Source organism: Cyclopterus lumpus, chromosome 6 (genome assembly GCF_009769545.1).
Source record: "Cyclopterus lumpus isolate fCycLum1 chromosome 6, fCycLum1.pri, whole genome shotgun sequence".
In the NCBI taxonomy this organism is placed as follows: Eukaryota; Metazoa; Chordata; class Actinopteri; order Perciformes; family Cyclopteridae; genus Cyclopterus; species Cyclopterus lumpus.
In genome coordinates this window covers 24,468,400-24,492,366 of record NC_046971.1, presented here as the reverse complement: position 1 = coordinate 24,492,366, position 23,967 = coordinate 24,468,400, and the positions used below count along the sequence as shown (strand labels likewise).

The 23,967-nt window shown below is 44.9% G+C and overlaps 2 protein-coding genes across 3 annotated transcripts in view; one reads left to right on the top strand and one right to left on the bottom strand.

Annotated features, from left to right (window-relative positions):
• zfpm1 (zinc finger protein, FOG family member 1) overlaps nucleotides 1-7,394 on the bottom strand; it is a 94,294-nt gene extending 86,900 nt beyond the window's left edge. Inside the window, exons 1-2 of the mRNA XM_034533977.1 lie at nucleotides 7,151-7,394; nucleotides 6,857-7,070 (exon numbers count right to left, since the gene is read on the bottom strand). Of these exons, the coding sequence (XP_034389868.1) occupies nucleotides 6,857-6,896 (40 nt within the window). The 5' untranslated portion in view covers nucleotides 6,897-7,070; nucleotides 7,151-7,394. The remainder of the gene's footprint in view (nucleotides 1-6,856; nucleotides 7,071-7,150) is intronic.
• A 4,922-nt stretch (nucleotides 7,395-12,316) lies between these two features.
• LOC117731715 (carboxylesterase 5A-like) lies at nucleotides 12,317-23,929 on the top strand. Of its 2 annotated transcripts, none has more exons than XM_034534044.1 (13): nucleotides 12,317-12,423; nucleotides 16,671-16,872; nucleotides 16,958-17,096; nucleotides 17,488-17,621; nucleotides 17,726-17,879; nucleotides 17,971-18,075; nucleotides 18,951-19,052; nucleotides 19,428-19,568; nucleotides 19,702-19,782; nucleotides 21,549-21,690; nucleotides 21,869-22,018; nucleotides 22,623-22,695; nucleotides 23,624-23,929. In XM_034534044.1, exons 1-13 carry the CDS (start codon nucleotides 12,357-12,359, stop codon nucleotides 23,817-23,819), a joined length of 1,686 nt encoding a protein of 561 aa, XP_034389935.1. In that variant the 5' UTR covers nucleotides 12,317-12,356; the 3' UTR covers nucleotides 23,820-23,929. The 2 variants fall into 2 exon arrangements, with proteins under 2 accessions (XP_034389935.1, XP_034389936.1); XM_034534045.1 differs by having other exon boundaries at nucleotides 12,357-12,423; nucleotides 16,674-16,872; nucleotides 23,624-23,896.
• Nucleotides 23,930-23,967: the final 38 nt, after the last annotated feature.

Sequence of the window (23,967 nt, the reverse complement as noted above, 5' to 3'; positions counted from 1 at the left end):
TAAAGGAGCAGAAATATTCACAGGAAAAAGACCCATTATGAAAAGTAGATTTTCAGCTTCTTCAACCTTTCAAGAACCAACGGCACACTTGTTTAAACTTGGTCATTGCTACAGATTTTAGAGTCCCCCCACCCCACAGGCTGTATGCGCATGCATATGTGGATGTGTGACTACGTTCATATGCAACACTCACACAAAACCGTGAGAATTGTCGGTGTCCGACACTCAATCAGTCACCATCTGGTCATTTTAACATCTGTCAGTAGAATCAGCTCAGTGCGAGTCATCCTGCTGATGCTGTTACTTTCCTCTTAACCCAGCTGACCATTTGCTCTTAAACTTTTTACGCTCTTTCACAGAAACGACTGTTTAAAAGACAGAAGAAAATCCCCCCCTGGAGATAATCATCAATGGACACCAAAATTTCCCAACATGTCTGCGCTATCTTACATGGAATCTGGAATGAGTAATACGTGGTATTAATTTTAATTAAATTAATCAATGACAATGCTTGTTAGGGAGGAGAGAGAAGGGGAGGAAAGGGGTGGGGGGTTGAATGAGTGAGAAAAGATTGAGGGAGAAAAGAAATGCATTCACACCTATCATCTAATTATACAACAACATTAATCCCATTAGGGCTGGAACTGATTGCCAGGGTCCGGACCCCGGCTGCTCCTGCCTGGGCCTGTTGTTATTGCGGTGGAGCCTCGGCTCCTGCCTGCTGCAGCCTGATAACAACTCTAATCACGCCTGGCCATCTCTATCTGCACCGGAGATCAGGCCCCGCGGCTTATCAAAAGTTCACATCAAGCTAAAAGCAGAACAAAGAAGCAGAAAAGAACACACACACACACACACAAGGCAAAGCCACCAAGGCGCTGCATGAGTTTTCTGTGTGTGTGTGTGTGTGTGTGTGTGTGTGTGTGGAATTTAGACATGCTTGTGTGTTTTATGTCACTTTGGCTTACAAAGAATGAATTAATCTCTCAATTGTGCGTCCATATAACAATCACGTGACCTGCGCCTTGTCAGAGTACTGATAAAAAAAGCATTCCTTTGAGCTGCAACATTCAACTGGCACCTGTCTAAAGTCATTTCAGAAAGCACCTCTTCTATAAGCTAGGAAGAAGTTCCACCAGTGAGAGGGGGAAAAAAGTCAAAGGAAAGGTGGAGGTCAGGGTGCTGATTTCCTTGTCTGGCCTCTGCAGGCGTCCTGGTTCACTTTAAGCTGTGGCAGGCGGTGTATTATTCATGCTGACCCCTGAGCTCTAGCACTGATGTCATAGGAACCAGGCTTTGTCACACACACACAGACACACACACATTATCTTTAGTGAGGATCTGCAAGGTGTTATCTATCTACCATCAGCAGGCCTCCTTATCAGCCCCAAACATCTCTCACAGGGGGGAGGGGAGAGCTGGCTGGGCTGCCATTAAAAACACACCGCAACCCATTCATCCAGCAGCTATGTATTCCACACACTTTTCCCCACTCTTTCTTTCCCAACATCTACCTCCACTCCTCCCTCTTATCGCCACACTTTTCTCTCCCCCTGCTCATCTCTTCTTTTAATTATTCGGAGATCCTCCCCCAGCCAATCGCAAACAAAACCACCGACAACAGCGCAACAACGCTGGGAAAATGGCATGCAACAGCCAGATGTAATTACAACGTGCCCTCCATCTCCCCATCTCTCTCTCTCTCTCCCTCTTTCTCCTGCGCTTTCTGCAATATCAGCAGCAGCGATCGCCGCCAAGTTTTATCACGTCTCCCATCTCAACCGCCAAAATATAAGCCCAGGGATCCAGCCTCAGTGGGCCGCCTGCCCGCCTCCTATCTCCCCATCGAGGAGGGGAGCCTTATCAGGCTGAAAGATCGCCAACCGTTGGGGACGATGACGCACAAAGAGACACAGACAAATATCTATCTGCTACACTAACACCCACTTCTCCCCTTCAACTATGGGCCCACAGAAAGCCCTGGACCCAATCCATTGTTGCTGGGGGGGAATTGAAAAAGATATCCATGCGGTGGTGTCTTACTCTCCCCGCTGTGTGTGTGTGTGTGTGTGTGTGTGTGTGTGTGTGTGTTTATGATGTATTTTGATTTTTCATAAAAGTGGCGATACGATACCTGGGCTTGGACTGATATAAAAACAATTCTTGAAACTGTCCAAGAACTTTACCTTTCAATGAAATAGTCTACAATTGGCAAAGTTGTAGTAGGAATCCTTAACTTTCAGAGTCAACAATATTACAATTTGGACCCCACGTTCGATGCCATCCATCAGCATTTGACAGTTTCTGATCCTCGGCTGTACAGACACATTGCGGTAAACACCCGGCCCTTATCACTTGTTTGCCTTGGTAATGAACTGGAGGTTACATATGTAGCCTTCACTTTATAACAGGGGTATCAAGTTAAAGTGACTGAGAACGAACTTGTTATTATTAGTTCTCATTCACTTAAACGGGACTTTTGTAATGAGCCAATCCACACGGCCTAACCATAAAAGACATTGTAAAACTAACCCTGTTCTTTTCATTCACCGTGCCTCCACCGCCTCACTCAGCGACAGCACCAAGTCCCTTCGTGAGTGTAGAGTTCTCCTCTCAGGTTAGCAAAGACCTTTACTCGTTTCTCTGGAGAAGCACAATTGCAGCTTTACTCACAAAAAAACCTTTGTTTTTCCTCTCTATGGCAAGGATGTCAAACACATCCGATCTGGCCCACAGGAGGACTTTGCAAAGTGTAAAAATTGCAGAGGAGTTGTTGATGAAATGCGCTACCATTAGTCCTCTGGAGGTCGTGCCGTCCTAATGAGGCTAGAAGGTCCTTAGCTGGATACGCTGTTATAGATCCCACGTGGCTGCGTGACACAACACTGGGAAGTGAAGGCTACTGTTCATGCAGGAGCCACCGCTGGAAAGCGTCTTTGCCCAAAAGGAGATGGTTTTGACACAGAGCGTGGACCAGTTACAATTTCGGCACTGAGGTAAAAAGAAGCTAGCGCGCTTGGTGTGTTCACCACAGGAATATAGCTTGCTGCCACAATCAGAATCGTCATACTACAAGAGCTTCCAAGGATAGCTGAGAACAGGGAAGATAAATTAATCGTCGGCAGGTTTCCAGGAAACAGCAGTCTGTTTTTAGTCAAGTTCATCATCCGTTTTGTAAATGAATAGTTCATTAATTATGAACGTTTTCTGAATGTACTTGTACTTCTTGTCTCACGAAGAAAAGGGAAACATTTGGAGTTGTTACACATGTGTTATCATGCATTAGTGTTACCGAGATCACATTGGGCTGTATGTGAACTAAAAGGAGTTTTAATACCCAGCGGATCAATGACAACCAAACGGGGTAAAAGCTAGGCACAGCCTTTATGCACTTGTCCTCTAAATGTGCTCAGATCATCATAGATCAAATATTTATATTGTTTTAAGTGGCATCCACTATTTCTTCTTTTCTTCTACTCCTCCCTTGTAACGTTACGGTCTGTCCAGTCTTCATTACATAAGGAGATGCCGGTCCAATTCTAATCTTATGGGCTAACACACAAACTTTAGGGGGGACATATTCAAATGCAACAATGTCTCAAAGCAACGCAGATAATCCACATTCTCATCTATCGGGCGGTGTTCAAACCTCCTTGCACCTGTGTAATTGTACACAATAAAAAAAAACATGAAGCCTTTTTTTAGAAAGGAAGCAGTTAGTACTCAACACTGTTCCTGACTGGAATTTATCATATCAGTGACAACAAGCAGCATGCTCCAAACAACATGGTGGACACACTGCATCGTTAGTAGTAGTGGTAGCACCAGCACCCCCCCCCCCCCCCCCCCCCCCCCCACACACACACACACACACACAAACACACACACACAAACACAAACACACACACACACACACACACACAAACACACACACACACACACCGGCCGAACAAAGTCCTTATCGCTCCTCACTCTTTCCTATCAAAATGTCTGCCAAATCACAAGAGAGTCACAGGGCTGAGAGCCTGGCTGGCCTCAACCGCAGCAGGGGCCTGGTGCACAGGGAAGCATAGTGGACCAGAAGCACTGATAAAGACGGCCATAACACCCCTGAGACGCACACATGTACACACTCTCCCTCTCTCTCTTTCATACACGCCAAGTCTAGCCTGGGTTTATCAGCCTCTGGGTCTGGGAAACATCTCCAGGCCTCGCTGCTGGCTTTACTGTAGGTGCCTGCTGGGAGTTTACAGCTGATAGGCCTCTCTATGGAAACATATATGAAAAAACAGGAAGTGACAGACTATATAGACTACTAGCAGAGGCACACCAAAGCCCCTCATCAAGAGAAATCCTTAACGGCAACCCAGTGGATATAGCTTGATCGCTAATAGACGGCGTCTATGACTTCAGTGCTATAATCATAAACCTCATCATCATTTGCAACGAGCAACCAACAACATCAATTATCTTAGTCCAGGTTAGCTTGCTAAAGCTATTGATCACATGGTTATTAACCAGATATTACATTAATGGTATATGTAACATTACTCAATAATGTCCGATAACAATAACTTTCAAAAGTGTCATTATTATGTATTGGAATGGTTATCGAGTGTATGTTGTTGTATGACAAACGTTGTTGTCAGACTGACGGGACAGCCTGCTTCACCGCTCTGAGTCCTGGAGGTGCCCGTTCAGAGCTGTTCATGGGACGAGCTTGAACCACAACATCAAGCTACTTGCTAGCTAAAGTAGCTGATGCTATTCCAGCCTAAAACCCTGGAAATGAGATCAGCATCTTTGCACTTGACTACAACATTAAATATGTCAATCAAAATACCCTAATTCTCTCTTGAACAAGTCGGTTGCTAACAAGAGTCTAAATGACACGACTAAAGGTCCTCATTAGAACACCAGTCCTCCTTTAGCTCAGTGGTGGAGACACGGTCATGTGGTCATGTGACTCCTTTATAACATAACGTTAGCTTCTTACTTCTGTTGATTGCATTCACGCTTCAGAAATCATAAAAGTGGTGCTCTTTTGTGAAGATTCTCTTGATAAACAAACCGTGTCCGTATCATGAATGTTTGTTTGCCAGAGATTATTTTCTGCCATAATAAAGAAGAAAAAAAATTCCATTAGCTTTCTGTCAAGGGAACCAGCGTGATGCGAACTTCCGGGTTGGCCTACAAAAACGCATCATTCCTGCAGCCCTCTATTAAAGTGAGGGAATTACAAAGATCATTTATGTAGCCAGACCCTCCACTCTGTCGGCGTTTTTGAGCAGCAGCATCTCCAATTAAACCGAATTTGGTCGAGCAATAGGAATGCAGAAACCGGCAGGATGAGAGGGCGTATTAACCAGACAACTGCTAAGACTTACATTGTGCAGTTTGACTAACTCGTGGAGTTAAATTTAACTAGCAGCACGTTTCACACCTCCTATAGCTTACTGACACACGTTGTTGTTCAGCCCTAGTTTGCAGGTTGCACAGTATCGTGAAGGCAACCTAGAGACATGACCCCTCTTGCTCCCTTTGACCTCTTGCTCTTCACAAAGCCCACAAGTGAGCTTTGCATTAGATCGTGAAAGATTGGTTTGTATGTTTTTCTCAAATCTAAAAGTAAATACACCAGAGCCAGGATACGCATTTGGTTTAGAAATGTCCACTCGTTAATATCATCTAGAAGTGTATTTATGCAAGGTGATACCTTACAGCCTCCGCATGTTCTGGGAACACAGGGACACAATCACAGATGACGAGATATTATTATTTGCTCAATGTGATAACTGACCAAACAAACTGTCCCTGCTGATGTCATGTTTCCATTCCAGCTGTAGCTTCCAAACAGATACATGCACATTTGTGTCTTCAATCTCCAGAAGGATGACATTAAACGTGGGACCGTTTCTCACAACATCAGGAGGGTTAATCACAACATCATTAATGTGCTTTTTATATCTACTGTCAATATCAGCGATAAACCTACACACGTTTTATGAACAGGAAGAGCTCGTCGAGCAGGAGAGCAGCCGGGAGACAGACCCAGAAAAAGGCCTTTCAAGCGGCCCCGAGATGCATTATTGAGTTAAAGGGATAGATGGAGAAAAAAAAGAAAAAAGATCCAATTGTAAGCAGCTATCAGCGGGAGAGATCAGCCAGGCGGCCTATCTGACGCCCCATCTCTGGGAAAAGAGAAGTGAAAAGCCAGGGGGAAAAGGCAACGGCGGCCTCAGACAGAAAACAAATAAAAAAAGATCCAATTTTAATCTTTATCTGGGCTCACATCGGATCGCTGCTCTTATCTCTGTTCACATCGGCTTTTTCAGAGAACACTGACGTTTCCACAACAGAATTAAACAGGAAGCCACAGCTACAGTTTGAGCTGCCAGTGGACAAAGCATTCTCCCCCGGCTAATAAATGAGAACTTGTGTTACATGTATATTCTCGCACGGTGGAGATAGCGCAGCTGCCAAAGTGGCGCAGAAACGGTTTGGCACAAGGTGTCTGTCTCTACGTCACGCGGAGACGCGAACTCAGTTGAACTTGCGCTTTAAGGTTCAATTTGCTGATGTTATCAAATGCGCAACGGTGTTCTGTTTGGGTGCAAATAATGTCGCGGCGCAATACATAAACACGGTGTCATAAAACTACTGTCGACACAGCCCCGCGTTGCAGTGGCGTCCCGCACTACTTATTAACTTTGCAGTTCAAGCGGAGCGCCGCACTAAATATGCGGCTTCTTCCCAGAGCGCGCGTGGCTCTCCACACTCTAGTGCTCCAACAACAACAACAACAACAACAACAACACACACACAACATTAAGCAGTGAGCTCGTTTCATCCTTACGCTTTATCTGCCGGGGTTTGCTCTGCTTTCTCCGGGACATGGTGGCGCTTCTCCCCGACTCGGAGCCGCGCTCTGGCGGACAGGAGGAGCGGTCTGGTTCTTCTGCTTCTTCTCTCGTCCCCCTTCGGGTTAGTGCTGCGACGCGGCGCTCCGAACAGCGAGCGGAGAAATCCGCATGACCCGCCTGCACTTTGATATCTTCTGCCACGACAACCTGTGGCGGAGTCTGCTCACTTGTCACTGTTCTCCCAATTCTCCTCTTCCCAAAAGAAAAGAAAGAAGCCTTCACCTCACCTTTCTCGCCGCTTTCCTGCTAACGTTATTCCTTTGGCCGGGCGAGCCTCCGCCGCATTCCCCGGTGCGTCTGTTCGCAGACAGTGTGCTGTCTTCAGAAATGTCACCGAGGTGAATACGAACAGTTCTGTGGCTGCTAGTGTTTTCTGTGAACTTTCGTCTCGCCGGTCCGCCCACTCGTCCTCCGGTATTGTCACTGAAGCGCGGAGCCACTTCCAATGGAGCACGAGCGCTACAGTCAACTCCGCTTACTACAGAGGGGAAGACGCGCCGCGGGAACGCCCCTTACCTCTGACGCGTTGCACCGCACTCATCTCCTATTGGCTCAGATTTATTCCATGTACAGCATGTCATTTTTTAATCTATCACAATTAAATCAAATGCATGTTATAGTCACACCTTTAATTCATGGTAATTGTACGAACTCCATGAAATATACCAGTACATAAATAAATCATTAGTACATGTTCTCAGGGAAGTTAAGGATGTATTCTGTATCTAACAGGCACTGTGACACTTTACATTTGATATATATTTAATTATTTTATACATAAAATATATTATATATATATATATATATGTTTGTATATTGTATATACTATATATACTATATATATATATATATATATATATATATATATATATATATACATATCAGGTTTCTTTTGTATAAGGTACACAAATAAATAAGGGAAATGTTTCAGAAAAGTTAAAATAGTGGCTTGTTGCCTTTTTAAGTAACTGTTGTTTTGTGTCCCAATCCTTTAGCTTGTATGTATGCTGTCATAAACCTTTCCATGTTCTACCCCAAATGAAGAAGAAGAGTTTCTCAATAGTTCTTAAGTCCTTGGCCAACATTAATGTAATTTGCATGTGTCACCCCAAATATATTTGTGTCATATATTATTAAAACATCTTATTTCATCAAGGGTGAAATAGGTGGTATTGTTGTGCTTTCATTGTACTGTACTTTGATTCCTGTTCAAACGTGATACAGACATGAGATTAGCCAGGATTTCCTTTTGGGCTGACGGCAGGCTGCTTTAGTTTCCTGCATGGATGACTCAGATTGGAGTTATTGCTTTAGGTACTACTCAAAGTGTAAAAGCAGCATGAGACTCTGATGTATATTATGGGTTCGACGACACACAAGGTAATGGATGTTTGTAGATAGGCACCATTTTATTGAACATGTTTTTAGTCCCTAATACAAACATTACATTATGAACGGCATACACAAATCAAGTTTGAAGATACTGCTTCAGCATTTTAATAACTTCATTTTTACATTGCAGGGACATGGTACATTCATCAGAACAAATATATTTACCACATATTCAGAAATTGATTTACATTATTGAAAGGTAATTTCATTTCTAATATTCATAACATTAGAGCGTTTTAACTCAGTTTGAAGGTTTGATTACAACACTTGAATTAACAGGTATAACAGCACATTATTCATATCTCACATATCCTTTGCATATAGGAACAAACCACCACGTCAGTGAACTGTAACTCAAAGATCCTGGTTGAAGACATGAAGTTTCATTTCTTCCAGGGATTTGAACCAGCAACCCTTGGGGTCCAAATATGCGCCTGCGTTTTGACACCAACGTGGAGAGGGGCGGGAGCTTGGCTTCTGACCAGCTACATTCACTGGTGCCATCTAGTGGCCATCTTTCATATCCCGACAGTACCTCACAGAGAGTGCAGTGACATGGAGACCATGCTCGACTGGGAGGAGATTCCTCTTTCGAGGAGGATCAACTGGGTTCAGTTTATTACAATGGTAACTTGTAGCCTACACACCTGTGCACGTATAGAGGAAAACCCAACCGGAAGTGTATGAGTAAAGTGTTGTTGGACCAAAGCATCATTTTCATACTCATTAAAACCACCCATGAAAGCATCTGCATGCATGATGTTCGTCATGTATACATGCACCATCTTTACTGAAATGGCAGCCTTGTTGGATAACTTGTCTGTTCCTTGATGTCAATCTTACTTGTTTAATTGTATCGTCAGCTCAAGATGACAGACAGCGGTCAGCTTGTGTGTATCTTTTGAAATATAGTTATTTGAATGGAGTTATTCACATTGTGCAACATGAAAAAAAATGGCATACCATTACTTTCCAAGTGGAATAGTCCTCTACTGCTAAGAATGTCATCTGTGACAAATAAAAGGGCCGCTTTAATGTTGAATCACTTCTGTCTGCCTTCACGGGTAAGAACACATCCATTGTGAGTACCTTTGTTGTTGCAGGTGGCGTGATGACTGCAAGCTTCTCTGAGAAATGTTGTAAAATACATTTACTCAGTCTTACAGACAGCCCGTAGCAGCTCAGAAATAAACGTGTTGGTATTTATACTGCAGGGGGATGAGGAGCAGGTGAGTGAAGGGGCGAGGATGCTCAGGTTTGTATATCAAAAAAATATTTGATTACATTTGAATCTATGATTACTGTCATCTGACTCCACCCAAATGGCCACATCTATTTGATTGGATTACGTTGACTCCATACTACAGCCGCCTGTACAGTTTCATCCAGTATGCGTTCAATTGGGACAATCTACTTCCTCATAACATTGTATCTTGAACTTTGACCTCTCACTCATATATCCGCTGCACAGAGGATTGTGGGTCAGAAAAGCCAGTAAAGCATGGAGGCTCCTGGGTAAGAGTGTGGCATACACATTGGGACAATAATCACAAACAACACAAGCAGACGTATACAACTGTCACACATTACATGGGTTACACACAGAACAGGTCAATGAATAAACGTTAGGAAATGGCTGATGTCATAGCTAAAGGTCCAGTGTGTAGGACTTGGCGTCATCTAGAGGTGAGACTTCTCACGTGTGCCAATCGTTTTAGGAGAAGTGTCAGTGGGGCCAGAAAGAAGTGCACATGTACAGCTAAAGTAGTACTTTGTGGATGAATAAATGCTGGTTGAATATTCACAACAGCACGTTGCTCTCACCTTAAGTTCACAGAGCTCACCATGCTTGTTTGTCCTGGTGGAACACGTCGTGAAAAAGTAAAGAGTGTTGCCAAACCTGACCTCTACAGTGGAAGATTGAGAGGCTTGGGATCTGCTCACTGTGTATTTAAAACCCCCGGAGCGTCTGCCATCTCTGTTGGTAACCCCGTCCATCTCTTGCAGTGTAGTTTGCCATTTGTCAGGTGCTGTTAATAGTGGAAGTAGCATACCCCTCCAAATGATGCTCTTGCACATGACTGGTGATTTCAAATAGTATTGATCAATTCCTAAAACCAACGTAAGAGCTGTGTACAAAGGCACAAAACGATAATTATGTTAGCTTACTCCTCGTTAGCATTAATATAGCGGACACACATAGAGCCAAAACATTACGCTAATTTCCTTAAGACATACAGTTGTGTCTCTTCGGGGGAGTGCTAATACCGTTACCGTCTCTGTTTTGCATTTAAATCAAACATATTTCCCGATTACAAATATACCAAATAAACTGAATTGAATTGAATAGACTATTTGATGTTGATGGATCTTTAACCTTGTCCTTTGGTCCCATGTGTTGGTATGGTAAGATCTCCATTGTGCGACTTTAGATGGCATTATATGGCTGGAATGTAGTCATCTCTGCTGTTGATGATACTGTTACAGCAATCACACTGTCTCCCCTCTCTCACTCACGCACAGCTGTGAGAGTATGGATCAATATGATATATCTATGCTAGGTTTGGATCGCATCATCCAAAGAGTATTGTGTGGACCCACCAAAATGTCCGTATCAAAATCGCCACTGTTCATGTCGGCCTACGTCACAGCAGTCATTCTTTTGGAGACAAAAACAAGACGGCAAACTTTGCGTCATGTCTCCACTTTGACTGGAGGAGAGCTGACCCTCTCAAATCATTTCCTCTAACAACCAGGGCATAACAATTCACCAGAATGCAGGAAATAAAGGTTTCCAAGGCAGTCGGGTTGTTACTGCAGTCAAGTATGTCAAGGTCAGGAAAGCTTGCAGGTTCATTCCAATCGGATCCAGCTCATTTGTACACAGCCTCTCAGAGCCTCGCGGGGGCCTCCTACGTTGTCGTGCATTTAAAGAGCGTTGATCATTGTCAAAGATAGGATATCTCTCCAGGATTAACCAACCAGTGGACTACCTTTTGGGAGTAGTTGATGAAAAGTAAGATGGAGCAGTCATGAATGGATACTCCTTCTTTTGTGAATCTGTTTAAAAAACGTTTACATTTTCTGATGTTCAACCCTTGAATTTAAAACTTTATAACAGTTTCAATGCATTTGTTAGGGACCATCTTCAACCGGGGATTAATGCACGGGATAGAGTGGGATTGAGTGACAATATACTGCCGTGTGTGTGTGTGTTCTAATGCAGAAACATGTCGCCCAGTGCAACAATGGGGCTCATTCTAGTGAAGCTTTGTGGGACAGAGGAAGAGGATATATCAGGTTGTGGATACACAGAATTCATTGTTTTTGCAGCACTGCTTTATCTTCTCTGCTCTGTGAAGGACAACGTGTGAGAGGAATGTCATCCAGCTGTCAAAATAGTCAGGGCCTCCTCACAGCAGCAGGAGTCTGCAATGTAAGTCAAATACAGAAATACAAAAAAGAAGAAAACGTGTTTGACAGCACTTCATACATACCATCTATGTGTAACACAGCTAACCAACGTGATTTAGCATATTGTGAGCGGTCAATTTCCATCTTTGTCTGAATCAATCAAATATAAAAAACGTATTCTCTGTTTAATCCAATCAAAAGAAGGGACCATTGTGTGTTTAGTTTATCACCAGAAAGTATACCAAGTATTTTAGACACAAGGATTTACCGTCTTGAGCTGCAGTGGTCAAAGAGCAGGATTGTATCAGTCACACTTCTTCTTGGGGAGCATTAGAGGTTACATCAATAAAGATTATACTGTGACATAATCCGCTTCTTTGTGATGTTTGAGTCTGAAAGTGCATGTACTCACTTTATGTGTGTGTGTGTGTGTGTGTGTGTGTGTGTGTGTGTGTGTTTGTGTGTGTGGGTGTGTGTGCGTGTGTGTGTGTGTGTGTGTGTGTGTGTGTGTGTGTGTGGGCGAGGGCGTGTGGGGGCGTGTGGGGGCGTGTGGGGGCGGGCGGTGGCGGTACTAGAGGGCCAGCACAGGGGCAGAGAGTGGACTTCTCTCTGTGTTTCCTGGTCAGGATGAGAGCAGCTCTGGTGCTTGTGTGTCTCCTTCCTGCGCTGACAGCGACAGCACAGTCAGCTCCAGGTAAGAGAACTCTTTGTTAGTTTGTTGCCTCTCCTTTTCTAACATCCGATCAGCCTATAGGTGGAACTCAAATCAGTTACAGACAAGAAGAATGACAATATGGACATTTGGCTAAATGGAACTATATTTACATTGTCAACTTTTCAGGAGCTACCAATAACAGCTTTGTTGTAACTTGAATTGGTTTTTTGTAGAGGTTTTGAAAGGCTTTTCTAAAACAATACCTGGATTAAGGCATTTCAAAACAAGTATTCCCTGGATTGACACTGCAGTTGTGTTGTTGTTGTTGTTGTTGTTGTTTTTCTAATCACTTCCATTCATGTAACATCAGTTTACTGTAATTACTTACAATAGTGTGTGAGTAAGTGTGAGATAGTACAAAGAGTCACAAAGTCCATATAGGAAGGAGGTTTGGGTGAATTGGTGGATGGTTGAATGGGTGGATGGGTGAATGGGTGATGGATGGATGGGTGAATGGGTGATGGGTGGATGGGTGAATGGGTGATGGGTGGATGGGTGGATGGGTGGATGGGTGAATGGGTGAATGGGTGAATTGGTGATGGGTGGATGGTTGAATGGGTGATGGGTGGATGGGTGGATGGGTGAATTGGTGGATGGGTGAATGGGTGAATTGGTGGATGTGTGATGGGTGGATGGGTGGATGGTTGAATGGGTGGATGGGTGGATGGGTGATGGGTGAATGGGTGAATGGGTGGATGGGTGATGGGTGAATGGGTGAATGGGTGGATGGGTGATGGGTGAATGGGTGAATGGGTGGATGGGTGAATGGGTGGATGGGGATGGGTGAATTGGTGGATGGGGGATGGGTGGATGGGTGAATGAGTGAATGGGTGAATGGGTGGATGGGTGATGGGTGATGGGTGGATGGGTGGATGGGTGGATGGGTGAATTTGTGGATGGGTGGATGGGTGAATGGGTGGATGGGTGATGGGTGATGGGTGGATGGGTGAATGGGTGATGGGTGGATGGGTGGATGGGTGGATGGGTGAATGGGTGATGGATGGATGGGTGAATGGGTGATGGGTGGATGGGTGAATGGGTGATGGGTGGATGGGTGGATGGGTGGATGGGTGAATGGGTGAATGGGTGAATTGGTGATGGGTGGATGGTTGAATGGGTGATGGGTGGATGGGTGGATGGGTGAATTGGTGGATGGGTGAATGGGTGAATTGGTGGATGTGTGATGGGTGGATGGGTGGATGGTTGAATGGGTGGATGGGTGGATGGGTGATGGGTGAATGGGTGAATGGGTGGATGGGTGATGGGTGAATGGGTGAATGGGTGGATGGGTGATGGGTGAATGGGTGAATGGGTGGATGGGTGAATGGGTGGATGGGGATGGGTGAATTGGTGGATGGGGGATGGGTGGATGGGTGAATGAGTGAATGGGTGAATGGGTGGATGGGTGATGGGTGATGGGTGGATGGGTGGATGGGTGAATTTGTGGATGGGTGGATGGGTGAATGGGTGGATGGGTGATGGGTGATGGGTGGATGGGTGAATGGGTGATGGGTGGATGGGTGGATGGGTGGATGGGTGAATGGGTGAATGGGTGAATTGGTGATGGGTGGATGGTTGAATGGATGATGGGTGGATGGGTGGATGGGTGAATTGGTGGATGGGTGAATGGGTGAATTGGTGGATGTGTGATGGGTGGATGGGTGGATGGTTGAATGGGTGGATGGGTGGATGGGTGATGGGTGAATGGGTGAATGGGTGGATGGGTGATGGGTGAATGGGTGAATGGGTGGATGGGTGATGGGTGAATGGGTGAATGGGTGGATGGGTGAATGGGTGGATGGGGATGGGTGAATTGGTGGATGGGGGATGGGTGGATGGGTGAATGAGTGAATGGGTGAATGGGTGGATGGGTGATGGGTGGATGGGTGGATGGGTGAATTTGTGGATGGGTGGATGGGTGAATGGGTGGATGGGTGATGGGTGATGGGTGGATGGGTGGATGGGTGGATGGGTGGATGGTTGAATGGGTGAAGGGTGGATGGGTGGATGGGTGAATGGGTGAATGGGTGAATTGGTGATGGGTGGATGGTTGAATGGGTGATGGGTGGATGGGTGGATGGGTGAATTGGTGGATGGGTGAATGGGTGAATTGGTGGATGTGTGATGGGTGGATGGGTGGATGGTTGAATGGGTGGATGGGTGGATGGGTGATGGGTGAATGGGTGAATGGGTGGATGGGTGATGGGTGAATGGGTGAATGGGTGGATGGGTGATGGGTGAATGGGTGGATGGGTGAATGGGTGGATGGGGATGGGTGAATTGGTGGATGGGGGATGGGTGGATGGGTGAATGAGTGAATGGGTGAATGGGTGGATGGGTGATGGGTGATGGGTGGATGGGTGGATGGGTGAATTTGTGGATGGGTGGATGGGTGAATGGGTGGATGGGTGATGGGTGATGGGTGGATGGGTGAATGGGTGATGGGTGGATGGGTGGATGGGTGAATGGGTGAATGGGTGAATTGGTGATGGGTGGATGGTTGAATGGGTGATGGGTGGATGGGTGGATGGGTGAATTGGTGGATGGATGAATGGGTGAATTGGTGGATGTGTGATGGGTGGATGGGTGGATGGTTGAATGGGTGGATGGGTGGATGGGTGATGGGTGGATGTGTGATGGGTGGATGGGTGGATGGTTGAATGGGTGGATGGGTGGATGGGTGATGGGTGAATGGGTGAATGGGTGGATGGGTGATGGGTGAATGGGTGAATGGGTGGATGGGTGATGGGTGAATGGGTGAATGGGTGGATGGGGATGGGTGAATTGGTGGATGGGGGATGGGTGGATGGGTGAATGAGTGAATGGGTGAATGGGTGGATGGGTGATGGGTGATGGGTGGATGGGTGGATGGGTGAATTTGTGGATGGGTGGATGGGTGAATGGGTGGATGGGTGATGGGTGATGGGTGGATGGGTGGATGGGTGGATGGGTGGATGGGTGGATGGTTGAATGGGTGATGGGTGGATGGGTGGATGGGTGAATGGGTGAATGGGTGAATTGGTGATGGGTGGATGGTTGAATGGGTGATGGGTGGATGGGTGGATGGGTGAATTGGTGGATGGGTGAATGGGTGAATTGGTGGATGTGTGATGGGTGGATGGGTGGATGGTTGAATGGGTGGATGGGTGGATGGGTGATGGGTGAATGGGTGAATGGGTGGATGGGTGATGGGTGAATGGGTGAATGGGTGGATGGGTGATGGGTGAATGGGTGAATGGGTGGATGGGTGAATGGGTGGATGGGGATGGGTGAATTGGTGGATGGGGGATGGGTGGATGGGTGAATGAGTGAATGGGTGAATGGGTGGATGGGTGATGGGTGATGGGTGGATGGGTGGATGGGTGAATTTGTGGATGGGTGGATGGGTGAATGGGTGGATGGGTGATGGGTGATGGGTGGATGGGTGAATGGGTGATGGGTGGATGGGTGGATGGGTGGATGGGTGAATGGGTGAATGGGTGAATTGGTGATGGGTGGATGGTTGAATGGGTGATGGGTGGATGGGTGGATGGGTGAATTGGTGGATGGGTGAATGGGTGAATTGGTGGATGTGTGATGGGTGGATGGGTGGATGGTTGAATGGGTGGATGGGTGGATGGGTGATGGGTGAATGGGTGAATGGGTGGATGGGTGATGGGTGAATGGGTGGATGGGTGATGGGTGAATGGGTGAATGGGTGGATGGGTGAATGGGTGGATGGGGATGGGTGAATTGGTGGATGGGGGATGGGTGGATGGGTGAATGAGTGAATGGGTGAATGGGTGGATGGGTGATGGGTGATGGGTGGATGGGTGGATGGGTGAATTTGTGGATGGGTGGATGGGTGAATGGGTGGATGGGTGATGGGTGATGGGTGGATGGGTGGATGGGTGGATGGGTGGATGGGTGGATGGTTGAATGGGTGATGGGTGGATGGGTGGATGGGTGAATGGGTGAATGGGTGATGGTGACTGATTGACAAAACAAAACAAATTTCCGTAGGATATCATATGGGCCATTTGAAGACATGAGTGGTGAATAAATGTACCATCAGCCGGCTTATTCAGCCCTCGATCGACTACCGGTGCAAACTAAATATGAAAAATGGCAAAACAAGTTGCTGAAGAAGGCGACCATGAACCTCTATGTAAACATCTATGTAAATGAAAACTATAAAAAATACTAAATGGCCCTTCAACACACACAACTCGTGCTTGTGTCTTCAGCAGGGAGCGTTGACCCTGTGCTCTCTCTGAAAAATGGCCGAATCAGAGGGCTATACGTGATGGTGAAAGGCACGGAGAGGAGGGTGAAGCAATACCTGGGGCTCCCCTTTGCCCGGCCCCCCGTGGGGCCCCTCCGCTTGGCCGCTCCCCAGGATGCGGAGCCGTGGGAGGGGGAGAGAGACTGCACTCACCAGCCTCCCATGTAAGACTGGGCGACCACGAAATCATCAATTTGAGGAACATTATTTTCTCTCTGGATGACACACACTTCTCTGTCTCTATTTCAGGTGCATCCAAGATCCAGAATTAGTTGTGAGCGTTTCTAGGGCCATGTCAGTGCAATACTCCCCACCAGAGCTTTCAGAGGACTGTCTGTATCTGAACATATACACTCCGGCTGAGGCAACCAAAGGGGACAAAGTACCGGTGGGTTAAACAGAACAGGCATCTCCTCCGGGTGGTAAAACAAGAAGGGAGGTGTGGTTGGACTAGACTGACTTCTAGATATGATCCTGCTTCTGTTTATTAAAGGTCCCACTTTGTAGAAAGTGAGGCGTACATCTGTTTTTGGACTATAAAGCAGGTACAGGCCGTATTCAGAAACTGTGATGTCACATCTACTTTCAGTGCTTTCTAGTTGACTAGAAGCCTCAACTGACTGTTCAATGACTTTCATCTCTTACTCTTATTTCAGCTATGTTTTCAGCAACATTTCAGTTTACAATGGGCCTGTCTTTCCTTTGCATTATAAACGGTTGTAACTCCGACTGTACTGGAGAGCTCAGCTATGACCAGCAGGCTCCTTCCTGTGTGTCAGGTGATGGTGTGGATTCACGGAGGAGGTCTGTCAATGGGTGCAGCTTCACAGTATGACGGCGCTCCATTGGCTGCGTATGAAAACATAGTGATGGTTATTATTCAGTATCGCCTCGGCATCCTGGGATTCCTGAGGTGAGATTGTGTTACTCGTCACATTTCTGTCCGGTTTCAAATCAAGTGAACACATCCACATTACCACAGACTTTTCTCAATGAATTGGTTTTCCTGTTTCAAAGCACTGGAGACGAACACGCTCGGGGCAACTGGGGTTTCTTGGATCAGCTGGCAGCACTGAGATGGGTGCAGGACAATATCGAGGCCTTTGGCGGCGATCCACAAACTGTCACAGTGGCTGGAGAATCCGCAGGAGGCATCAGTGCATCTATACTGGTAAGTTACATACATGTACACGTTCTAACATGTGTAGTTGAGCCATACCAAATAATCATGTTCATGCTTACGTGTCATTCCTTATGAACAGACTCTTACTCCACAAGCAAAAGGACTGTTTCAGAGGGCAATTTTTCAAAGTGGAGTTGCAACACTTGGGACCTACACTACAAAACATCCTTTGGGTCATGCCAAGGTACTGTAACACGTGAACCGAGCTGACACGCATGTGTTGAACAGGTTCTATGAGCAAAGCTGTGTTTGAGGGGGCCACTTGACGAATTAAGATAAAAACACAACAATGACATATCTGATAAAGTTGTCCTGGCAAATATGTTAGAAAACAGTTGTCAATTTAAGTATCCACCCAACTTAAAGCAATATAAGATTTTCATTGAAGTCTTGTTTGTGTCCACATGTATGTAAAAAAGTAAAAGCAACATGTATTCTCCTTTTAGCTCGGGTTTGGTCTCCACCAGCTCTCTTTAGCTGCTAAAGTTCACCAGCTAGTCACTAACTTTGCCGTCTGCTGTTTGCTGCTTGGCAGCTAGTGTACAGGGGCTGATGAGAGCTAAGAAGGGTCCAAACAGACCAACAAGCTCCGGAGAGCTGGAGGGGACTGCATAGTGCTATGATATCTCATTTAAATTACACAACGGCATTTCATCTACTGTTATTATAATTATGTTTATTAGAGCAGCTAAGAGTTATCAAGCTCAATGGAGCACAGATGCAGCAGAATTTCTTATGTGCTATATAGTGTAACGGCATTTGACATTTTAGTTTTAGGGCTTCGGCTCTTAGCACTGTTCTTATTGTTAAACAGAATAAACATTTGTAAAGTTTAGGTTCAGAGGGTCCAGCTAATCATAACTACCAAACCCCGATAGATACTGTGTCTCCTTAGTGCATAGCTAAAAAGATAAGTATATTCGTTTAGCAAGTTTCACACCTACCAGAGTAAAATAAGTACAGGGTTTCACTTTGTCTAGAGAATTATTGCATCAGGATACATGTGCATGTACTAATAATGTTCTGTATGGCTCTCTTGCTATAACAATCTATACCTAGATTGTTGCCAACCTTACTGGATGCGACCGCAGCAGCACGGAGGAACTGGTCCAGTGTCTGAGCCGGAAAAGTAAAGACGAGCTTGTTGATGCAACTAAAAAGGTAAATGGTCTTGTTGTAGAAACCTATCTAGCTCTGATTTGATTGTGTGTTTTAATGCATTTCCTGGATCCTTCTGTTGCAACACTAACCAGAAAACATTCTGATTTTACAAAGTGCTGTGTATTTTCAGACATAAGAACATTTCGAGGTTGTGGATTACTAAAAGTAATATATATTTGATCAAGAAAGCAGCTGAAGTCACAGAGTGAGCAAACTAGAATAGAAACCTCACAGTAAAAAGCTTCAGTATAAATTGCCAAATCTGGATTCCAGATGCTGTCCCTACGTTTAGCCACCAGATGGCAGCCTGTGCACACCCTTGGCTGGTGAACAGCCATTGGAGGTTTGCTTTACGTTCTTGTGTCCTGTGTTCAGATGAGGATCTACCTGGGAGCCGTGGTGGACGGAGTGTTTCTCACTGACACAGCAGAGGAGCTGCTCAAGAGGAGAGAAGTGCTGAGGGTTCCAGTGATGATGGGAATAACCAACCATGAGTTTGGATGGATCCTGCCTCAGGTCACACAGCAGTCCATGCTTTCACTCAAAGTATTCAGACATAGCCTCTGTGGCAAATCCACTCCCTGGTTTCTTGATCCTGAAGTATTTGTACTTCATATTGAACTAATTCTGAAGCATTGTCCCATCACAGATCTTCGCCCCTCCTGGCTGGGAGAATGGCATGAACAGGGAGTCTGTGCTGGCAATGGTGAACATGTTAAATCCTACAGGGGTGAGCTCTATCAGCTGATGCTGCTATTGGATGACTGGTTGATTTTAATTGTTTTTTTTAATATATTTTCATTACCACCCAATTGTTTGCCCCTTAAATATAAACCTAAAACTATTCATTCAAAAGATGGTAGTGAAAAGATTCTGCCACTAGAACGTCTCGGGCTCAAGGAAATTCAGGATTCGATGAATTAAAGTTAAACAATATTTAATGACAAAAGTTAATAGAGACAATTTACGTTCACTATCGTGGGGCCGGAATGAGACAAACTTCCACAGTCCAATACAAAAACTCCTCCATGTGTTTTAGTTTCTGTCTGGTCCGTTCAAGCCGAATAAAAGAACGTTTCCCCAGTACAACTTTGGGATAAGGCCACTTCAAGATGAGGGGTCAAACGTCACACTTCCCGTCAAGACAAAGAAGTTCCCTTCAGAATAAAACCTCTTATCTTGCCTTCAGAATAAAAGTCATGGATTCCCACCCCGCTTCAATTTTAACTATAATTTCTAAGCAATAAACTACCATTCATTCTCATGCATCATACAGTTATCATTACATACAGTTACAATAATAAAACAGTGATCGTCTCTTATGCTTTATAATACATTCCTCTTAATATTCTTCATAGTATTTCCTATTAATTATCATAACATTCTTTATGTATTAATTTAAAACATAAGACTTCCTTTATGTACATGTGCAAATCAAAATAACCTATTACAACTCTACAGTAGTATCAATAGCAACAATTTATTTCCATTTTTTAAACTTAATCCATCCCTCATGGGACAACTTGAGGCAAGCAGGTTGCAGACACTATGTCCATAAACATAAACAAATGTATCTAGTATGTGTATATAGAATGTGTAGGCAACAGGACAATATGTTGGCATCTGACCTGTTCTGGTTTCCGGTTGTAGTCTGACCAATCACGTTGAAGCGGACTGGTTGAAGGTGGAGAGCTAAATCTAGGAACCCACTGGCTATCCTCTGATGATGGTTTCAGATTTGTATTGGTCTAAAATGAGGTTGTAAACTGGCTACTTGTGATACCATCCAGACGTACACATTGTCTTTTAACTTCAACTCCAGTCTCACATCTGAAGTTGCTAATCGCAGTGTAAACAATGAAGTTTTACACCGGATGTCTGCTGGCTGTACAGGAAATAAAGGCCCTCGCCCCAAAAGGCCTGTCTGTCGTCAGACCCATAGCTGATGGGTTTCCAGCCCATGCAACACCTGTTCAAACAAATAATACTAACAATAATAATAATACATACAAACAAACAAATAATATACACACATATAACCAGTCCGAAAATACAAAAGATGTGTACTGAAGTTTCCACATTACACTTACACTCCATTACATCACACGAGTTGAGCAGCATTCTGAACCGTAAGCAGCTTCCAGACCAGTCGTGATGTCACAAAGCCCTGCCGCTGTATGTAAAACACTCTAAGAAATGGATACAAATTTACGAGTTTTTGATTAGACACTTTTTTTCAACAGCATCAAAATAAAGATCTTGATGTAAGTAATCAACTTGGGAAGTTTCATGAGGATATCCATTAGTTCATTTAACCTATCACCTGTGGCAACATATTGCCACATTGATCACATATTCGTCACATCAGACGACAACAATATTTACATAGCGAATGGATCAGGCCTTTTGATTAGAGGTCATGAAGTCATCTTTCTTGCCGATGAGAATTTGCTGCAGAAGGGAAACCTGAAGGTCCGACCCTCCTCCCTGCTCCAGGTCTCCTTCGCCAACAATCTCATCGCCGACGAGTACATGAAAGACGCCAAAACACCAGAGGAGATCAGAGACGCATTCACCGAGATAGTGGGGGACCTGATGATGACGCTGCCGGTCGTCATGGTGGCCGGATACCACTCAGGTCAGAAAGTATGTGCGAGACATTCTGGTCTGTCTAGAGGCTAGATGACTTGATGCTCCTGTAATGTCATACGGGAAGCCTCAAAGAGTTCATACATCACCCTGTAGGAAGCGTTGTTGATCTTTGACCTTCATCTCAAACGTGCACCCCTTGTCTGTTATCCCCTGGATGGATTCAGATGTGGGCGTTCCGGTTTACATGTATGAGTTTGTTCACCGCGCTGAGATTCACAAAGACACCAGACCCAGCTTCGTGAAGGCGGATCACGCAGACGATGTTGGCTTCATGTTCGGTGGATGTTTCTGGAGTGGGCATACAAAGATCATAGGTGGGTGATACGTCTTGTGTCATTACAAATGTGTGAGCGGTAACGTAATATGGATATCAGACATGGCCTCTATTGGGACTTTCACTAACAATGATCACGCTAGTAGCGATATGGGTTTGAATGGTTTATTGCAAAAGTTATGAAACGGAAAAAGGGGTCGAGGGGTGAGAGATGAAGGGATGTAGGGATGGGGTCGAGGGGGAAGGGATGGAGGTCGAGGGGTAAGAGGTAAGGGAAGAAGAGGGGGCAGAGGGAAGAAAGAGAGGGAAGGTCGGCGGGGTCGGCGGTGTCCCCGTGGCTGGTGAGAACGGGGGAGTGGAGACTCGTGGATGGGGGTAGTCTTGTTTGAAGCTTCGGAGAGCGGAGTCCCCCGTTGTTCCTGTGAGAGGGAGAGAACAATATGTTCGAAACAAAGGGGTTGTGGGGGAGGGATGTGGAGACAGAGTCAAGGTGGGTTGAACAGGTGTGCTGGACTTAAGTACTTAAGTGGGGCGTGGTCATTGTTCCCGAACTAAGTTCTGTAAAACTCCATTTGTGGAATAGATAAAGGAATGAATGGATTACAGCATAAAAGCACTGAAGTCACTTCCTGTCCAATCTTCAGGCAACATCACCAAGGAGGATGAAGGACTCTGTAGGACCATGATGTCATACTGGGGCAGTTTCACCCGGACTGGGTGAGCAAGCACTGAGAACAACAACATCATTACAGCCGCACTAATCAATCTGTTCATATTAATAACAACAGAAAAACTGATCTTAGACCTATATTTGACTGCAGATCCGCTCAGTTCTATGGAGCTCAGTGATCTGGTTGTAAGTTCAGTCTCTCAGCTTTCTTATTAATGTCTTAATGAATTCTAGAATGTTCTGTGTCTGCTGGGTGGGAAAATTCCATCTGTAAACATATTTGCCTCTGATATGTCAACAAAGGGAAATAATAATTTTTTGAAACCTTTATCCAATGTTCAAATTTCTGTTCTGGAAACGCATGAAAATGATCACATATATATATATATATATATATATATATATATATATATATATATATATATATATGTTATATAAATAAGATAATGATTAATTTGCATATCGATGGCCAAAGTGCAAAACCTCCTATCTGCAAAATGATTCAGAATCACGATATGTAAAAAATTTCAGAAAACCTCTAATACAATTAATAATTGCTTCGATGTAAGTAATTAATTCATTAATCGATAAGATACATATATATATATATATATATATATATATATATATATATATGTATATAAAAACACCCTATTCACCTATAGAGTTTTAATAAATGATTAGTGGTAGACTGGCTAGAGAGGCTGCTTCATTGAGAGCAATACATATTCAGCAGAATGTGCATTGTGCATACATGTATTAATACAGTATATCAGGGTTGAGTTGTTGCAGCAAACATTCACTGAAAGGAGTGGAATAAAAGATAAGTAGGCTGAATCAAAAGAAGGAAGTATATGCCTCACATTATGTGTATAAGTGCACATATAAAAGTGGCAGCATGCCGAGGCTGACCGTATGGAATCGGTAGCATCATTCTCTGCGCTGCATCACTGACATGGTTGTATGTGTCTGCAGCTCTCCCAACGGGCCCGGGCTCGTCGTCTGGCCTCAGTATGACAGGCAGAAGCAGGAGTACCTGGAGCTGGGCCTGACGCAGACTGTGAGACAGAAACTGAGGAAGGACCGGGTCCATTTTGTTACTGTCGTCCTGCCTCTGAAGCTGGAAGAGTTAGCAGCAGCAGCAGCAGCAGCAGCCAAAGCTGGAAACTGATCTATGCATGTATTGGTCCACAGTTTGAGAGGTCTTATGCCTTCTCACTGTAACTGACTAATACTCTTAATCCCTGCCTGCACCCATTTATTAAAGGATTTACTGGCCTTCTTTTGCAAGTCTTTTAATTCCATGCAAGGGTCTCTTT